This window comes from Salmo trutta, chromosome 32 (assembly GCF_901001165.1).
Source record: "Salmo trutta chromosome 32, fSalTru1.1, whole genome shotgun sequence".
Lineage (NCBI taxonomy): Eukaryota > Metazoa > Chordata > Actinopteri > Salmoniformes > Salmonidae > Salmo > Salmo trutta.
In genome coordinates this window covers 13,668,255-13,684,068 of record NC_042988.1, presented here as the reverse complement: position 1 = coordinate 13,684,068, position 15,814 = coordinate 13,668,255, and the positions used below count along the sequence as shown (strand labels likewise).

Genomic DNA, 15,814 nt, shown 5'->3' with positions numbered 1-15,814 from the left:
GGGTAAGGTAGGAAAACAAATATTTGGGTATTTTATCAGCAAGGCTCTACAACAAGTACTGTATATGAGGGAGATTGTCTGTGGCTTTGGAGGGGAGTTTCCATTTCAACAATATTTTATGTGACTCGCTTATAACAAACCTATTAGGTAATGGTATTTTAGTTAACGATAAGCAAGCGGAGAGCGTTTACTTAGTTATACAGATGGGGGGGGTACTAGTTTGAGTAGAAATACCACAGGGACTCGATAAAATTGAGTGAAATCCATCTCTTGGACAAAGGCAGATGGGCGGAGATGCAGCATGTTCTGTGTGTGACAACCACTACCCCTTCCACATGCACTAACCCATACTGCCCCACCACCACCTCTACAGCTCCATCCACTTCCACGGCCCTCTGTCTGTCAAGACAATCTACTATGACCCTGTCCAACCATCACCTCTGTGCTTGAGCCCATCTCAGACTAACACCATTGGTCCGTTGGCCTTCTGTTGACCCTGCCCTTCTGTATATGCATCATCATATACAGTCCAGTACTAACACCGTCTCTTTTTGTTCAACTCTTCAACAAAAAGCTGCATGCTGTTTTACTGTTTGGTTTCAATCCCTCCCACTTGGTTTTCTGTTTGTGACATTTGACATCTACTCTCTTTGTGATTATAAATATCCTTTTTTTGGGTTGGTTTGTATGTTTTTGGTAGATTGCAGCACCCTGGTGAATGGTAGTAGAAAAGCTTGGAATAGTTATAATCACAACTGAAACACAATTTTTTATTTTTTTATTTTTTACAAATCTCATTGTTTCTGTTTTCTTTGTGCTTGATGATGTACTGTAGTTTGTAGTGGTGCGACAGTCTTGCTTTTCACTTTGTTTTACTGCTGACCCATAGCGTTATAACAGTCTCAGTCACTCACCTGAAGTCTTCCTCTCCTCTACACAGTCATACACACTCTCAACCCTGGGCCTTGTAATGGTAACCCAAGGCCCTCTTAGCACTTTCTCTCTCTCTCTCTCTCGCTGTATTTCCCCCTCTCTCGCTGTATTTCGCTCGTGACAGCTGCATAGTTTTCGTGGCGCTCCCCTCTGTCTTGGTTATGGAATCACAACAAGCTTGGAGTTTCTGGTCCTCTTTCTGTTAATGCAAGATTTCCATACCTCGTTTTTGTTCCATTTGTCTGTGTATGATAGATCTCGCTCTATAGCGGTTCATATATGTATAAGCGTGTGATACATATATTACCGTCTCCTTTCTCCTCTTCCTCCTTCCCCTCGTACCTCCCAGACAGCTGATATTCTCTGTGTTACAACAACGAGTAGAACATGGGACGCTTCGTCCCCAGTTTGTAAGCTTTAGAGGTTTTAATCAGTTCCTGTAAGGGTAGGCTCCTTCTCTACCCCTCAGTGTGGCCATGAGGATGTTAGTACAGAGTTTACACACTCACTCCCTCCCTCCTTCCCTCCCTCCTCACCTCCCCCTGTGCTGGAAGACACTGATGTCACATGGTGTAGGAGGTGGTGATGATTTGATAGTAGTCCTGTATGTGTTTGTGACCCGTGCCCACGGGGAAAGCGTTTCTTATTATTGGAATGTTTTTGGTCTTTTTCTCCTCTGTTCTGTCTGCCAGGATAACATTGGGCACCGGCTGCTTCAGAAACATGGCTGGAAGCTGGGACAAGGACTGGGCAAAACCATGCAGGGTAAGAAGACACTCATCTCTCTCTCTCTCTCTCTCCATACTCCTTTCTCAAATGTGTGCTAATACCGTCTCTTCTCCTCTCAGTACTCCTCCTCTTTGCCTCACCTTTCTCCAGGTTTAATTTTGTACTTGTTTTGTTTCTTTTTGACTGTTTCCTTTCTATTTTCTGTACTTTTTCTGATCTCTGTCTTCCTCTTCTGGTAGATGGAAAGGATCAGAGTATTTAGTGCATGACCCCGGTACAGTTGTTCCTGTCGGTCTTGCTCTGGTCTTCGCCAGAACTAGGTGTAGAAAGGATAATGTAATACACCCTGGGACAGGACGGGAGTGGCGGAGGGAAGGAGGGAGGAGGAAGGTGGTGGTAGTGTTTGTTCTTTGCGCCACTGCTGTTCCCTTCCCATGATGCATTTAGCCTAGAGCAGATTTTACTAAAGTGGGCCAGAGTTGATTTTTTATTTTATTAAAACATTTTTTGAAGGGGATGAAGAATGCATGCCCACCCCCCACACACACGCACTGATGCTCATTGCTCACAAGCTCCCTTGAGACACACTGCCCTCAGTCAATGGGAGCTGCTGTTCATTCTCCTCCAAAAAAGACAGGCATTCCACCATCAGACTATGTACCCAGCTTGGTTCCACTGTGAAGTGTGTAGCAGATTGAGTCCAGGTCTGCTTCTCAGATGTTCCACTGACCAAGAGTCAAGTTAGTTTCACACTGTGTGTGTTTGCCTTTGATCACCTGTCATGTTTGGAATTTCACCTTAATTTATAGAATGTCTTGGCTTCATAGCTGTGGTGATTAGTACAGTGATATTAGCCACTGTAGGGTTGGATATGTTCTCGGAGACGATTGCAAAGTTGATGTGGTCTGTATCTAGCTATGTATAGTCTAATATAATCGCCTATGTCATGCCTTCGTGTTCAACCCTCCCCAGTACTTAGTCAAAGTCATTCAGTCAATATGTTGGTTAGATTTAAAAACTGTTAATCTCACTCCCTCCATTTATTTTATTGATCTCTCCCTGTTAACTGCCACTTTATTTAAATGAATTTAAAGCTAATCTGGTTGGGTTACTTTAAGGGGTACACTGGTTTTCTGTTATTTCAGGGTTTCTATGGTAATTCACTTAACTTCTTATTTTAATGAATTGTATTGATGCATATTGTGTGCACTGATTGACCACAGCTCATGTCAGATGGTGTTTTTAGTTGGCTGGCAAGGGTTTGAGCATAAAAGCCTCTGAGTTTAGTAGTGACAGACAAGACAGTACAGCCAATGCACTCCGGGTCTGTCTCTGCAGTTCCTCCTGTAATGTCCTGGTGAACTTTCATTAGACAGCCCAAACACGTGTTTGCATGTTATCTGTCTGCACTTCTGTGCTAGTACAAGCTTTCATGTCTGTGTTTGTGTGTAGGACTGTCTTGGTCTGAAAACGGCCTTCAGAACCTCACGCAGCAACACTCGATGCAGAGCTGTTGGCTGTGGTTCATAATGTTTTTCCTCTATAGGCAGGGATTGGCTGGCCCAGCATAGACTGGAGCTCCGCAGGATGGGGGGGGGTGGCTGGCTGGAGAGAGATGTGTTTGTGTGGGCGGGGCTTAGGCCACCTCAGCCTCTTTAGTTCAGCTCAGCTCACAGCCTCATTTGCTTGGTCTTGGTGGTGCAGCGCCCTGGCTTCTCTCCACTCAACTCCTGCCTGCTATGCTACATTCTCTTCCCTCGCTCACTCACTCTGCCCCTCCCCTCTCTCTCATACTCGCACCCATCCTCTTTCTCTCCCTCTCTCCATCTCACTTCGCTCCCTCCTTCCCCTCTCTCTATAGGGCAATGAATAGCAAGTCTCTACACTGACCTTTTTTACAAGGAGCATGTCTGCGCCTAAGTTGTAAAATGTAGAATACATTTTGGAGCACAATGCAAAATATTTTTGGTTATTAAGCTAGAATCTTACATTTTTCTAGGCGCACTGGTGCTTCTAAATAAAAATTCCAGGTCGCACAACAAAATCTTTAGGTGCCTATGCGAGTAAAATGGTCGCACTGTAGAGCCCTGTGTCGTGTTTTCTTTCAGCTTTGAATGGTGTCATAGTTGGCAGGCTGGTTGGTCCATGTAGTCTATTGAGAATTGGTTTAGAGTGAGTGTGTCTACTTTATGGGGCCGAGTCCAGGAGCCTTAACCTCTTCACCCAACCCCTTTCACTCTCATTTGTTTCCGCCCAGAGCTAGCTACACAACCCAGACCCGTCTTTCACCCAGCCTTTTCTCATCCCTCCATCGTTCCTCTCTCTAGCCCCGTTCCCTTAGTCACACCAGCCTTTCCCTACCCACCCAGCAGGAAGCATCTGGGCTGCATTACAACATGCTAATGGGAAACATCCCAGTCTGCTCGTTCTCTATCTCCTAACACACTGTCTTGTTTTCAACCAGGACACAGTGCCTGGATGCCTTCTCCCTCTCAAAACCGTACACTACTGGGGACTTGTCCTCTTGTTCAGTCTGACACCCTGAGCAGGTGATTGTAACAATGTGTCGAGTGCTACATTTGCATCTTAACATCTTACTAAGTGGATAAATAGGCCCGTGTTGGAGAACCTTGTTTTTATATTTGCTTTTAGAGGAGGATGCCGTTACAATGCTGCTTATGCAACTGTAGACTGCCAGCCCTCCCTGCAGTAGTAGCCTCAGGTGCAACATAAGGATCTGCATTGAGTTAAGACCTGCGTCAGTCAGGTCAGCTGGCTATTTGTTTGGAGGCGAGTAGTGTACGTAGCGCAGGGCACACTGCATTCTTTTAGTGTCTGCTTTTCTGTCTAGTGTTTAGCCATGGCTCATCTAGCTGGGGATCTGTCCCACCCTCCCATTTGGCAGCGCTGTGCTAAACACAACAGTCACACTGAGGAATGCCACACACACACACACACACACACACACACACACACACACACACACACACACACACACACACACACACAGCAGACACGGCAAATGTAATACCAACAACGCTCTCGTATGCTAAGGAGCTTTTTGAAGACGTTGCTACACTTGTGTCAACGACTCATCTCTGGCCTTGAAGAGGACACAGCCGTTGCGTGGCTTCTTGCTTGCTGCTGATGGTCTCGATGCTGTCCCATGAGGAATGGTGGATTGAGGCTCATGCCAGGGGCTGGTTGTAAGGAGGTTGGCAGGGGTTCCTGGTATTGCTGCTCTCTCTCCTCTCCTCTCCTCTCCTCTGCTCATGGACATGTAGGGCTTTCAATCCACTTCTCTGTTACCAGTTACCAGCCAGAGGCCCTACGGTCCAGGACACTGCCTCCTACAGGACACATTGGGAACTACCTGTCTGTGAGTGTGTGAAAGCACTGCGGTGACCCATGACTCTGATGCATTGATAACAGGATTGAGACAGACAGACAGTACAGGGTGTTTTGTTTTTAAATATGCATTTTAAAAATGGACCTGCTGTCTGTCAGTAATGTAGCGAATAAAGGGGGTTGTATTTGTGTGTTTGATGTGAACATCTGTAAACGTTTCCGGCTTATGTACTAAGCGGCAGGTAGCCATTTGGTTAAGAGCGTTAGGCCAGTAACTGAAAGGTTTCTGTTTCGAATCCCTGAGCCCACTATCTGTGCCCTTGAGCAAGACAGTTAACCCTAATTGCTCTTGCAATTCGCTCTGGATAAGAGCGTCTGCTAAATGACTCAAATGTAAAATATTTAAATTGGTTGAGTGTAGCTCTTGTGTTTCTGTTTGCATGGTGTCAGTACAGTGTGGTTATGTAAGCAATGGCCTCTGCTCTGTGGGTAGATGAGTGTTTGTGGCGCTAGCCTGCCTGCCCAATTGTTGTCTATATGAATAGTCCTGTGTCTGAACCTGACAAATATGGTCATCTACTTTACTCCGGAGTGGACTTATAACACAATCACCGTATCACGCCATCACATCACTATAGAATTAATCTGTGGGATCATATTCTAATAACAATAATACAGGATTATACTCGTTCTCTCCCCTCCTGTCAGAACAGAAGCTTTTTTTGACTTGATAGCAATGTGTCCCCTGTGCTTTGAGTTTTCACTGTATTGACTCTGTTCTTATTTCTTCTTTTGTTCTTTTTGCCCCATTTTTTAGGTAAGGTTTGTTGGATTCCCTCTGTATGTCTGTGTGTGTGTGTGTGTGTGTGTTTCTCCTACTCTACAATTGACCTCAATGTAACACCCCCTTTACAACGTAGGCTAATACTGGCCTCTCTCAGCTTCCTCCTCTTGGCTTTATAAACCACTAAACTATTATTTCACTTTTCACAATCTGCTCACAAGTACCTACAGTGCTTTGATTCCAAGTATGAAAAACCCAACCAAAATCCAATTAAAATCAAGGTAGATCTAGTAACCAAAGATTGCATCACATCCTGTAGAATCACCAGCTCCAAGTCTCTTTAGATTTGTGTTTTTCCCCTTTGAGTGTCTGTGGCTGCCATGGTTGGGGGTTCTGATTGGCTGTGACCACGGCTTAGTCTTTTGAATGGCTTGCAGAGTAGCCCCCTTTCCCCCCATCTGCCTGTATCTACCTTCAAACCTGTGGAGTGAGTGTGTACTGTATGTATGCTTGCGGTTGTCATGTGGGACTGAGACGTGTGAATTTGTGTGCGTCAGTCACTGACGGGGGCCCTAGGGAAAACTTACAGGGAAAACCTCACTCCCCCCCTCCTGCACCCAAAATGTGTCTGCCCCTCCCTCCCATGTCCACCAACGTCACACACACCCATCATCCCTCTCCCTTTGGCCTTCCCCCCTGCACAGCATGCCTGTCCCAGAGGTTCAACCCTGCCTGCCTCGACTGTGTCAGTCATCTGGGGGTTTAAGCAGTGCTCTGTATAGGCAACCTGCTACACTCAAAGGACCCTTCATATGCTCCATGGAGTACTTCAAATTCAACTGTAAATAGTCATTTGACTGTTATTTTTCTGTTGTTGCACACTTACAGTGCTAGACCAAGTCTCCTAAGCACTGCTCAAAGCCCTGTGGCCCCCTTTTTCAGGTACCTGTCTGTCTATGTTCACCATCCTGGGGGTAAGCATGTCCCTAACTGAGCTTGCTGACAGTGGGACAGTGAGGGTATTTGGGGGAATCTAGGCTAACCAGGCTGACAAGACAAACATCTGTCTGTGAGGCTGACAGAGGGGAGAATGGTGGCTGTGTGTCGAGTGGTGTTCTGTTGTCAGGGGCAGCTGATTGGTTGCATGCTCGTATCAAATGAGGCATGGTCATTCCTCTTTACTGTAGCAGATGCGATAGATGGATAGATATTTTAACACACTACATTTAAAGCATGATCTGTAGGACAGCCGGACAGGGAACCTCGCCCTGTTCCAAGTGGATCTGTCCTCAGATTCAGCTGTTTAAACAATCATCCCCTACCCTACCCTGAAGAACAGAGTCCAACTCAACTCCCCCAGAGCTCTTATCTGATGGGAATGTTATTGAAGCCAGCTGCTGGCTCTAGCTCGCAATCTTTGGGGTAGGGTGAAGGAAAAGTGAGGGGTCTTGTGGGTTACTTACCACAGATATAGGCATACAGGAGAGAGGAACAGGGGGTCCAGGCACCCATGGGATATTGGGGTAGTAAGAGCCAGGACTGGGACGGTGGGTGAGAGAGTGTGGTGGTGAGAGGAGATCCCTGTAAGCACCCAGAGGGCCAAGAGTGAAGAGAGGAGAGGAGGGCTTTAATCCCCACAACCCCCCCCCCAACTCCCATCCCCACCCCATCCGCCCTTCTCTATGTGCCTCGAATCTTCCTGCTTAACCAATTGGTGTTTCTTTTTTACAGCGATTTGATCCTGCCCATGTTGTGCTGATGGTAAACTTAGTGGTAAATGTTATTTTTCCCCCGATTGAATTGTTTTTATTTTGTTTCTTTTTTTTTCTCCCATTTCTTTCATTTGTTGTTTTCCCGTCATCAGAGCACCAATGCTATATAGGCTTTCAATTCTCTCTCAGTATTAGTACTCATTCTGCTGCTTGTATATTATCATATATACATCTACATTACTCTTACAAACATTCTCATTTTGTTTTCAGTTTTTTTTATTTTACCTTGTGATTCACACTGTGATTTAGATGCACACTTTTTGTCCGGTCCCTTTGTTGTCCACTGGAATGGGTGATGCTGAAGGTATTGTCACTGTGTTTTTAAAGATGGTTATAGTTGGGGACATCTCCTGTAATTGTAAAAACTTGTATTTCATGAAGATTAGGTGCCTGGATTGTGACTCCTCCCCCGTGTTCTTAGTGAACTGGTCCATTGGTGGAGAGCTTTACTGCAGTGGCCTGTCTGTCTGTCTGTGGGCTGGTCTCAAGCAGTCCCCCTTGTGGTTGGGCTGCTCAATATTCACTCTAATAGTCTAGGTCCATCAAACTCAACTCTGGACCTCGACGCTAGTTCCACTGTGTTTTCATTGTTCCCCTCTAATTAGCGACTGATTTAGACCTGGGTGCAATTAATTATCAGGTAAAACAGAGAACCAGCAGGCTCCGGATCGCCTAGGGTGAAAGGCGCTGCATTGTCATTTGGACGTCTGCATTGACTGCAGCATTTATGGTGATACGGCCTCTGCAGAAGTCAGGGCATTGATACTTCTTGTGCTTCAGGGAGCAGCGCAGAGCTGTTGTCAAGGAAGTGAGTTTGTGTTTTTATACAGGCCCTCCCACCTACTGTCAACCAATCATGTCAATGCGGAGCTATACGGAGCCCTCCACATTGTTACAAAATTTGAGGGGCACACGGCGATGCGGTACGGACCTCAATTTGGCAATTGCGTCACACCCCGCCATACGGCGCCGCGACCACATTTTCAGATCATAAATTGTCTGAAAGAGTTAGTATGAGACCATGCCTTACTGTGTCCAACCGGCAGACAGACACTGTAGTGGGGTTTGGAGTCCAGACAGGCCCTTATTTGATCCACATGCGGCTATAATCTAAGAATTAGGATTATACCATTGGGCTGTGACCATAACAATGATACAAGAACAATTCAGAGAACAGACAGATGTTATTAACAGAGAGGATTCAAATTACATTTGTGGGGTTTTTTGCCCCATGGGCTAGGAATTAATTAGTCTCACATCTGTATTCTGGCACTAATGAATACATTAGGTATGTAAACCTATGCTGCTGCCCTGTTATGCCAACGCTGATTATCACGCTGGCTTCCATTGCAATAGAAGACTGTAGTCAGTCGAAACGTAAGACCATAGTAACTATATTATCACTAGCCCCTTTTTAATATGTCTGATTTTATGCGATCAGACCGCTAATGTTGTTTCAGCCCTACATTATTAGTTATCACATGATTTAAGATGCAAACCAAGCCTGCTCTTTTAGTTTCAGAATGAGAGACTACAGTCTATCCTCCTCACTAGTGAGGTAGGGGGGCATGTGGATTAGAATTAAGCGATAAGGCACGAGGGGGTGTGGTATATGGCAAAAGTACCACTGCTAAGGGCTGTTCTTAGTTACGACGCAACACAGAGTTCCTAGATACAGCTGTTAGCCGTGGTATATTGGCCATATACCACAAACCCCCAAGGTGCCTTATTGCTATTATAAACTGGTTACCAATGTAATTAGAACAGTAAAAATACATGTTTTGTCATACCCGTGGTATAAGGACTGATAACCACGGCTTTCAGCCAATCAGCATTCAGGGCTCGAACCACCCAGTTTATAATGGCTAATAGGTTGTGCTATGTGGAAATAATAGTTAGTCATTATTTGTTTCCGATTGTGGATTTGTTAATTCCTAGCCCTGTTAACTAAAGACAAGGATCTTTAAAATGTTCATAATCGCTCTTGCCCAAGGGTATAAACTGAGTCTAAAATCGATCAAGAGGATAATAATGTAATCTTGTGTAAGGAGAGAAAAAAGAAAAAAACTGAAACCAAACTGAAGTGCTGATTGGACACTTATCTGATTTACTGTGTACCTGGCTGCCAACCAACAGCCACTGCTGCAGCAGACTAGTCCAAATTCTGTTTTGTGTCTTTTTTGTTTTGAGAACCCCTGTCTGTCCAACCCCACCCCATACCCTATTTTCTCAGGTAAGTATCCCCTCCCCTGCAATGTCACCATGGCGATTCCTGGCCTGTGACGTCACTCCGCTGTAGTTCAGTGCTTGTCCTTTATTTACTCCCTCTCTCTCTCTCTCTCTCTCTCTCTCTCTCTCTCTCTCTCTCTCTCTCTCTCTCTCTCTCTCTCTCTCTCTCTCTCTCTCTCTCTCTGCTTCGTTTGGCTGATTATGAGTGGATTAAGCAATTATGTGTCAAATCTCCAACAGTTTTGATCTTTTTCTGTTTCATTCTGTTTTCTGGTTGTTTTTGGTTCTTTCATTTATTTTTCTAAAGTTAATTTCCTTCTGATCTAGCTCTTTTCACAGCTTACGTAACATGGCTTAAGTAGACTGAGGGAAAGAGGGGGAGAGCCTGTTAGTCCAGGGCCATGATGAGAGGCCTGGGGTAGAGGGGGAGCCGAGGCTGGGTCTCCTATGGGACAGTACAGGGGTTGTGGGGTCAGTCACTGGGCAGTTCAGAGCCGGGTGATGGGGAGGCTGTACTATATTGTCGCAGTGGTGTTCTGCTCAGTAATCTGTAGCAGCTGCGTCAGCCAGCCCCTCCGGCAGTGTTGTCCTTGGTAAACTTAGTGTTCTTGTTGAACAGGACTGCTGTACTGGAGGAGGGAGGGGGGAGAGAGGGGCTACACTCAGTAGTAGAGACTGGAGGGAGACGGAGAGACTGCGACAGATACAGGCTTAAACCCTGTCCTTGCCACTCCGTTTTTGTCCAGTATACTTTACCCCTCCATTTCCTTGTCCTCTCCCCCTCCCTTATCCAAATGGACATCTCTGAACTGCTCATATGGCTTCTGCTGGTTACCTCTTAGAACTAAGATCAGTGCAGCAATTTGGATGCATCTTTCTAGAAAAGAGAACCCAGCTGAGAAGTAGTCAGGGTACTTAAGCTGTGCTGTGCCTGGTGGCTATGGTAAGCTGTGAGAATGGCTGGTGTTTGGTTCACTGTAGCTTTTCTGGTCTCTTTGCACTTCAAGGCAATATTCTCTAACCCCAGCACCCTGTGCTCTAAAAGCAGGCTGTCCCCGAGCTGTCCCCCCGTCCCAGTGTCAGAGCCTCACCTCCCCCTCTCTCTGTCTCTCTCCCCCCAGGACGCACCGACCCTGTGCCCATCATCCTCAAATATGATGTCATGGGGATGGGACGCATGGAGATGGAGGTAAGACACTGTCAGTGGCTCGCAAAATATCGATATTCTACATTTTGTATCCTACAACATCTTAAAATGGGTCTGTGTATTTGTGAGTTCTATTTTAGTTTGTTCTTAGCGAGTTTGTTAACTTACATATTGTGTGTGTGTAGTTGGACGTTGCCGAAGATGCTACAGAGAAGAGGAAAGTGCTGGAGGTGGAGAAGGAAGTCACAGAGGAATTACAGCAGAAATACAAGGTGAGACTCATATTACTAGCTAACTCAATCCAGCCTCTCTTCTCAAGGTCCTCGTTTCAACAATCTCTCACTAGCATTCGTTCACTCGCTTCAAGGTGACCCCGTTTCCTGCATTTGCATACCTTCTTGCTTTTCTCCTGTGCCAGTGACTCATAGCCTTGTCTTGTTAAGATTCTGCTGCCGTTCTGTGTGTCGGTGCAATAAAATCAGCCTTGGAGAATCATAGAGCTTCTTCTGTTCCTCATCTCCCACTCCCTCGTACTTCTTTCTAGTGGAGAAAATTGGATGACTTCATGTGAGGAGTTGCTGTCTGTGCTGGTGTGAGATTCTTAATATATGAGACAAACACAGACAGACGGATGCTCAGTCAATGGAGCTACTGGAACGCTCATACTGTCATGCATGTGCCAAATCATTTATTTTAGCAGGTTACCGGTATATCTGCAGAAATGACATATGCAGTGCATTTGGAATGTATTCAGACCCCTTGGCTTTTTCATCATTTTGTTACGTTACAGCCTTATTCTAAAATTGTTTTTTTTTTTAAATGTCCCTCATTAATCTACACACAGTACCCCTTAACTAACAAGCAAAAAAAGGTTTTTAAAAATGTTTGCAAGTTCATAAAAAATGTAAAACTGATATCACATTTATTTCAGACGCTTTACTCAGTACTTTGTTGAAGCACCTTCGGCAGCGATTACAGCCTCGAGTCTTCTTGGGTATGACGCTACAAGCTTGGCACACCTGTATTTGAGGAGTTTCACCCATTCTTCTCTGCAGATCCTCTCAATCTCTGTCAGGGTGAATGGGGAGCGTCGCTGCACAGCTATTTTCAGGTTTCCAGAGATGTTCAAGTCCGTGCTCTGGCTGGGCCACTCAAGGACAACCTTGACTTGTCCCGAAGCCACTCCTGCGTTGTCTTGGTTGTGTGCTTCGGGTCACTGTCCTGTTGGAAGGTGAACTTTTGCCTCAGTCTGAGGTCCTGAGTGCTCTGGAGCAGGTCTCCAGAAACTTTGTTCTGCACTTTGTTCATCTTTCCCTCGATCCCTCCTGCTGGTGAAAAACATCCCCACAGATTGATACTGCCAGGTTTCCTCCAGATGTGATGATTGGCTTTCAGGCCAGAAGTTCAATCTTGGTTTCATCAGACCAGAGAATCTTGTACAACTGAATGCATTCAACTGAAATGTGTCTTCCGTGTTTAACCCAACCCCTTTGAATCAGAGAGGTGCGGGGGGATGCCATAATCAACATCCACGTCTTTGGCGCCCGGGGAACAGTGGGTTAACTGCCTTGATCAGGGGCAGAACGACAGATTTTTACCTTGTCAACTCGGGGATTCGATCCAGCAACCTTTCGGTTATTGGCCCAACACTCTAACCACTAGGCTACTTGCAGTCTCTTCAATTGATTGACTCTAGGAAGAGTCTTGGTGGTTTCAAACTTCCATTTAAGAATGATGGAGGTCACTGTTTTTCTTAAGGACCGTCAATGCTGCATACATATTTAGGTACCCTTCCCCAGATCTGTGCCTCGACACAATCCTGTCTCGGAGCTCTATGGACAATTCCTTTGACCTCATTGTTTGGTTTTTACTCTGACATGCACTGTCAACTGTGGGACCTTATATAGCTTTCCAAATCATGTCCAATCTATTGAATTTACCACAGGTGGATTCAAGTCAAGTTGTAGAAACATCTCAAGGATGATCAATGAAATATGTTTGTAAATAAGATATTTCTGTTTTTAATTCATGTGCAAAAATAAAACTGTTTTCGCTTTGTCATTATGGGGAATTGTGTGTAGATTGAGGGGAAAACAATTATTTAATCCATTTTAGAATCAGGCTGTAATGTAACAAAATGTGGAAAAAGGAAAGGGGTCGGAATACTTTCCAAATGCACTGTATAAATAACAACCTTCGAGCACAATCCTTGTACACTTCAGTTTGTTACCTTGTGATTTCTTTCTTTCAGTTATTGAACTTTTTAACCTCAATGATAAATAACCATAGAGTTTCCTGTGGATTTCTCAACCAGTACCAAGTCCTATGATAGGAGAATAAAGACCAGATTATACTGGCTCTGATCTTATTTAATCTTTTCATCTCTAATCTGTATCAATGTCACTTAAATCTCCTGTCCCCCGCCCTCCTTAACCCCAACAATAGGACCAGGTGGAAAAGGAGAAGGCCATCGCTAAAGCCCTGGAAGACCTGAGGGCCAACTTTTACTGTGAGCTGTGTGAGAAACAGTACCAGAAGCACCAAGAGTTTGACAACCACATCAACTCGTACGACCACGCTCATAAGCAGGTGAGGAGGACCTCCGCTTACCCCCACGCTGCTACACCCCTACACTCATTGGTTAGACTGTCACCGTGTACACGAGCTTAGAGAAACAGAGCCTTAAATCCCAGACACTCCAGAAACAAGTGTAAGGAGCCTGTCTCAGTGGAGAGGGCTTTGCAGATATAAAATGGTTTTGTTGAATGTTGCTGCACCATTGCCCTTATTGTGGATGCAGAAATCCTTAACTGCTCTCTTTCTCTCCCTCATCCCTCTTCTTCTCCATCTGACCCGTGCTGCTGCAGAGGCTTAAGGAGCTGAAGCAGAGGGAGTTTGCGAGAAACGTGTCATCACGCTCCCGGAAGGGTGGGAAGAAGCAGGAGAAGCTGCTACGCAGGCTGCATGAGCTGGCTGAGCAGAGGAAACAGCAGAACCGGTGAGCACATGCTACAGTGTATATACTGCAAACTCAACCGCCCTCTACTGGCTGAAGTGGAGGCTGTAACCCAATAATGAATAATATCAAATTTGATTGTATTGGTCACATACACGTGATTAGGTTAGCAGATGTTATTGCGGGTGTAGCGAAATGCTTGTGCTCCGACTGTGCAGTAATATCTAACAAGTAATATCTAGCAAATTACACAACATATACCCAATACACACAAATCTTAGTAGGAATGAATTAAGACTATATACAGTGGGGCGGAAAAGTATTTGATCCCCTGCTGATTTTGTAAGTTTGCCCACTGACAAAGAAATGATCAGTCTATAATTTTAATGGTAGGTTTATTTGAACAGTGAGAGACAGAATAACAAAAATATCCAGAAAAACACATATCAGAAATGTTATAAATTGATTTGCATTTTAATGAGGGAAATAAGTATTTGACCCCCTCTCAATCAGAAAGATTTCTGGCTCCCAGGTGTCTTTTATACAGGTAACGAGCTGAGATTAGGAGCACACTCTTAAAGGGAGTGCTCCTAACCGCAGCTTGTTACCTGTATAAAAGACACCTGTCCACAGAAGCAATCAATCAATCAGATTCCAAACTCTCCACCATGACCAAGACCAAAGAGCTCTCCAAGGATGTCAGGGACAAGATTGTAGACCTACACAAGGCTGGAATGGGCTACAAGACCATCGCCAAGCAGCTTGGTGAGAAGGTGACAACATTTGGTGCGATTATTCGCAAATGGAAGAAAAACAAAAGAACTGTCAATCTCCCTCGGCCTGGGGCTCCATGCAAGATCTCACCTCGTGGAGTTGCAATGATCATGAGAACGGTGAGGAATCAGCCCAGAACTACACGGGAGGATCTTGTCAATGATCTCAAGGCAGCTGGGACCATAGTCACCAAGAAAACAATTGGTAACACACTACGCCGTGAAGGACTGAAATCCTGCAGCGCCCGCAAGGTCCCCCTGCTCAAGAATACATATACATGCCCGTCTGAAGTTTGCCAATGAACATCTGAATGACTCAGAGGACAACTGGGTGAAAGTGTTGTGGTCAGATGAGACCAAAATGGAGCTCTTTGACATCAACTCAACCCGCCGTGTTTGGAGGAGGAGGAATGCTGCCTATGACCCCAAGAACACCATATCCACAGTCAAACATGGAGGTGGAAACATTATGCTTTGGGGGTGTTTTTCTGCTAAGGGGACAGGACAACTTCACAGCATCAAAGGGACGATGGACGGGGCCATGTACCGTCACATCTTGGGTGAGAACCTCCTTCCCTCAGCCAGGGCATTGAAAATGGGTCGTGGATGGGTATTCCAGCATGACAATGACCCAAAACACACGGCCAAGGCAACAAAGGAGTGGCTCAAGAAGAAGCACATTAAGGTCCTGGAGTGGCCTAGCCAGTCTCCAGACCTTAATCCCATAGAAAATCTGTGGAGGCAGCTGAAGGTTCGAGTTGCCAAACGTCAGCCTCGAAACCTTAATGACTTGGAGAAGATCTGCAAAGAGGAGTGGGACAAAATCCCTCCTGAGATGTGTGCAAACCTGGTGGCCAACTACAAGAAACGTCTGACCTCTGTGATTACCAACAAGGGTTTTGCCACCAAGTACTTTGCCACCAAGTACTAAGTCATGTTTTGCAGAGGGGTCAAATACTTATTTCCCTCATTAAAATGCAAATCATTTTATACCATTTTTGACATGTGTTTTTCTGGATTTATTTGTTGTTATTCTGTCTCTCACTGTTCAAATAAACCTACTATTAAAATTATAGACTGATCATTTCTTTGTCAGTGGGCAAACGTACAAAATCAGCAGGGGATCAAATACTTTTTTCCCCC

At 45.2% G+C, this 15,814-nt stretch overlaps 1 protein-coding gene across 1 annotated transcript in view; it reads left to right on the top strand.

The window, feature by feature from the left end:
• Positions 1-15,814, top strand: part of LOC115171145 (G patch domain-containing protein 8-like) — a 39,716-nt gene that overhangs the window by 16,927 nt on the left and 6,975 nt on the right. The window contains 5 exon segments of the mRNA XM_029727681.1: positions 1,626-1,698; positions 10,917-10,984; positions 11,128-11,214; positions 13,388-13,531; positions 13,810-13,940. Of these exon segments, the coding sequence (XP_029583541.1) occupies positions 1,626-1,698; positions 10,917-10,984; positions 11,128-11,214; positions 13,388-13,531; positions 13,810-13,940 (503 nt within the window).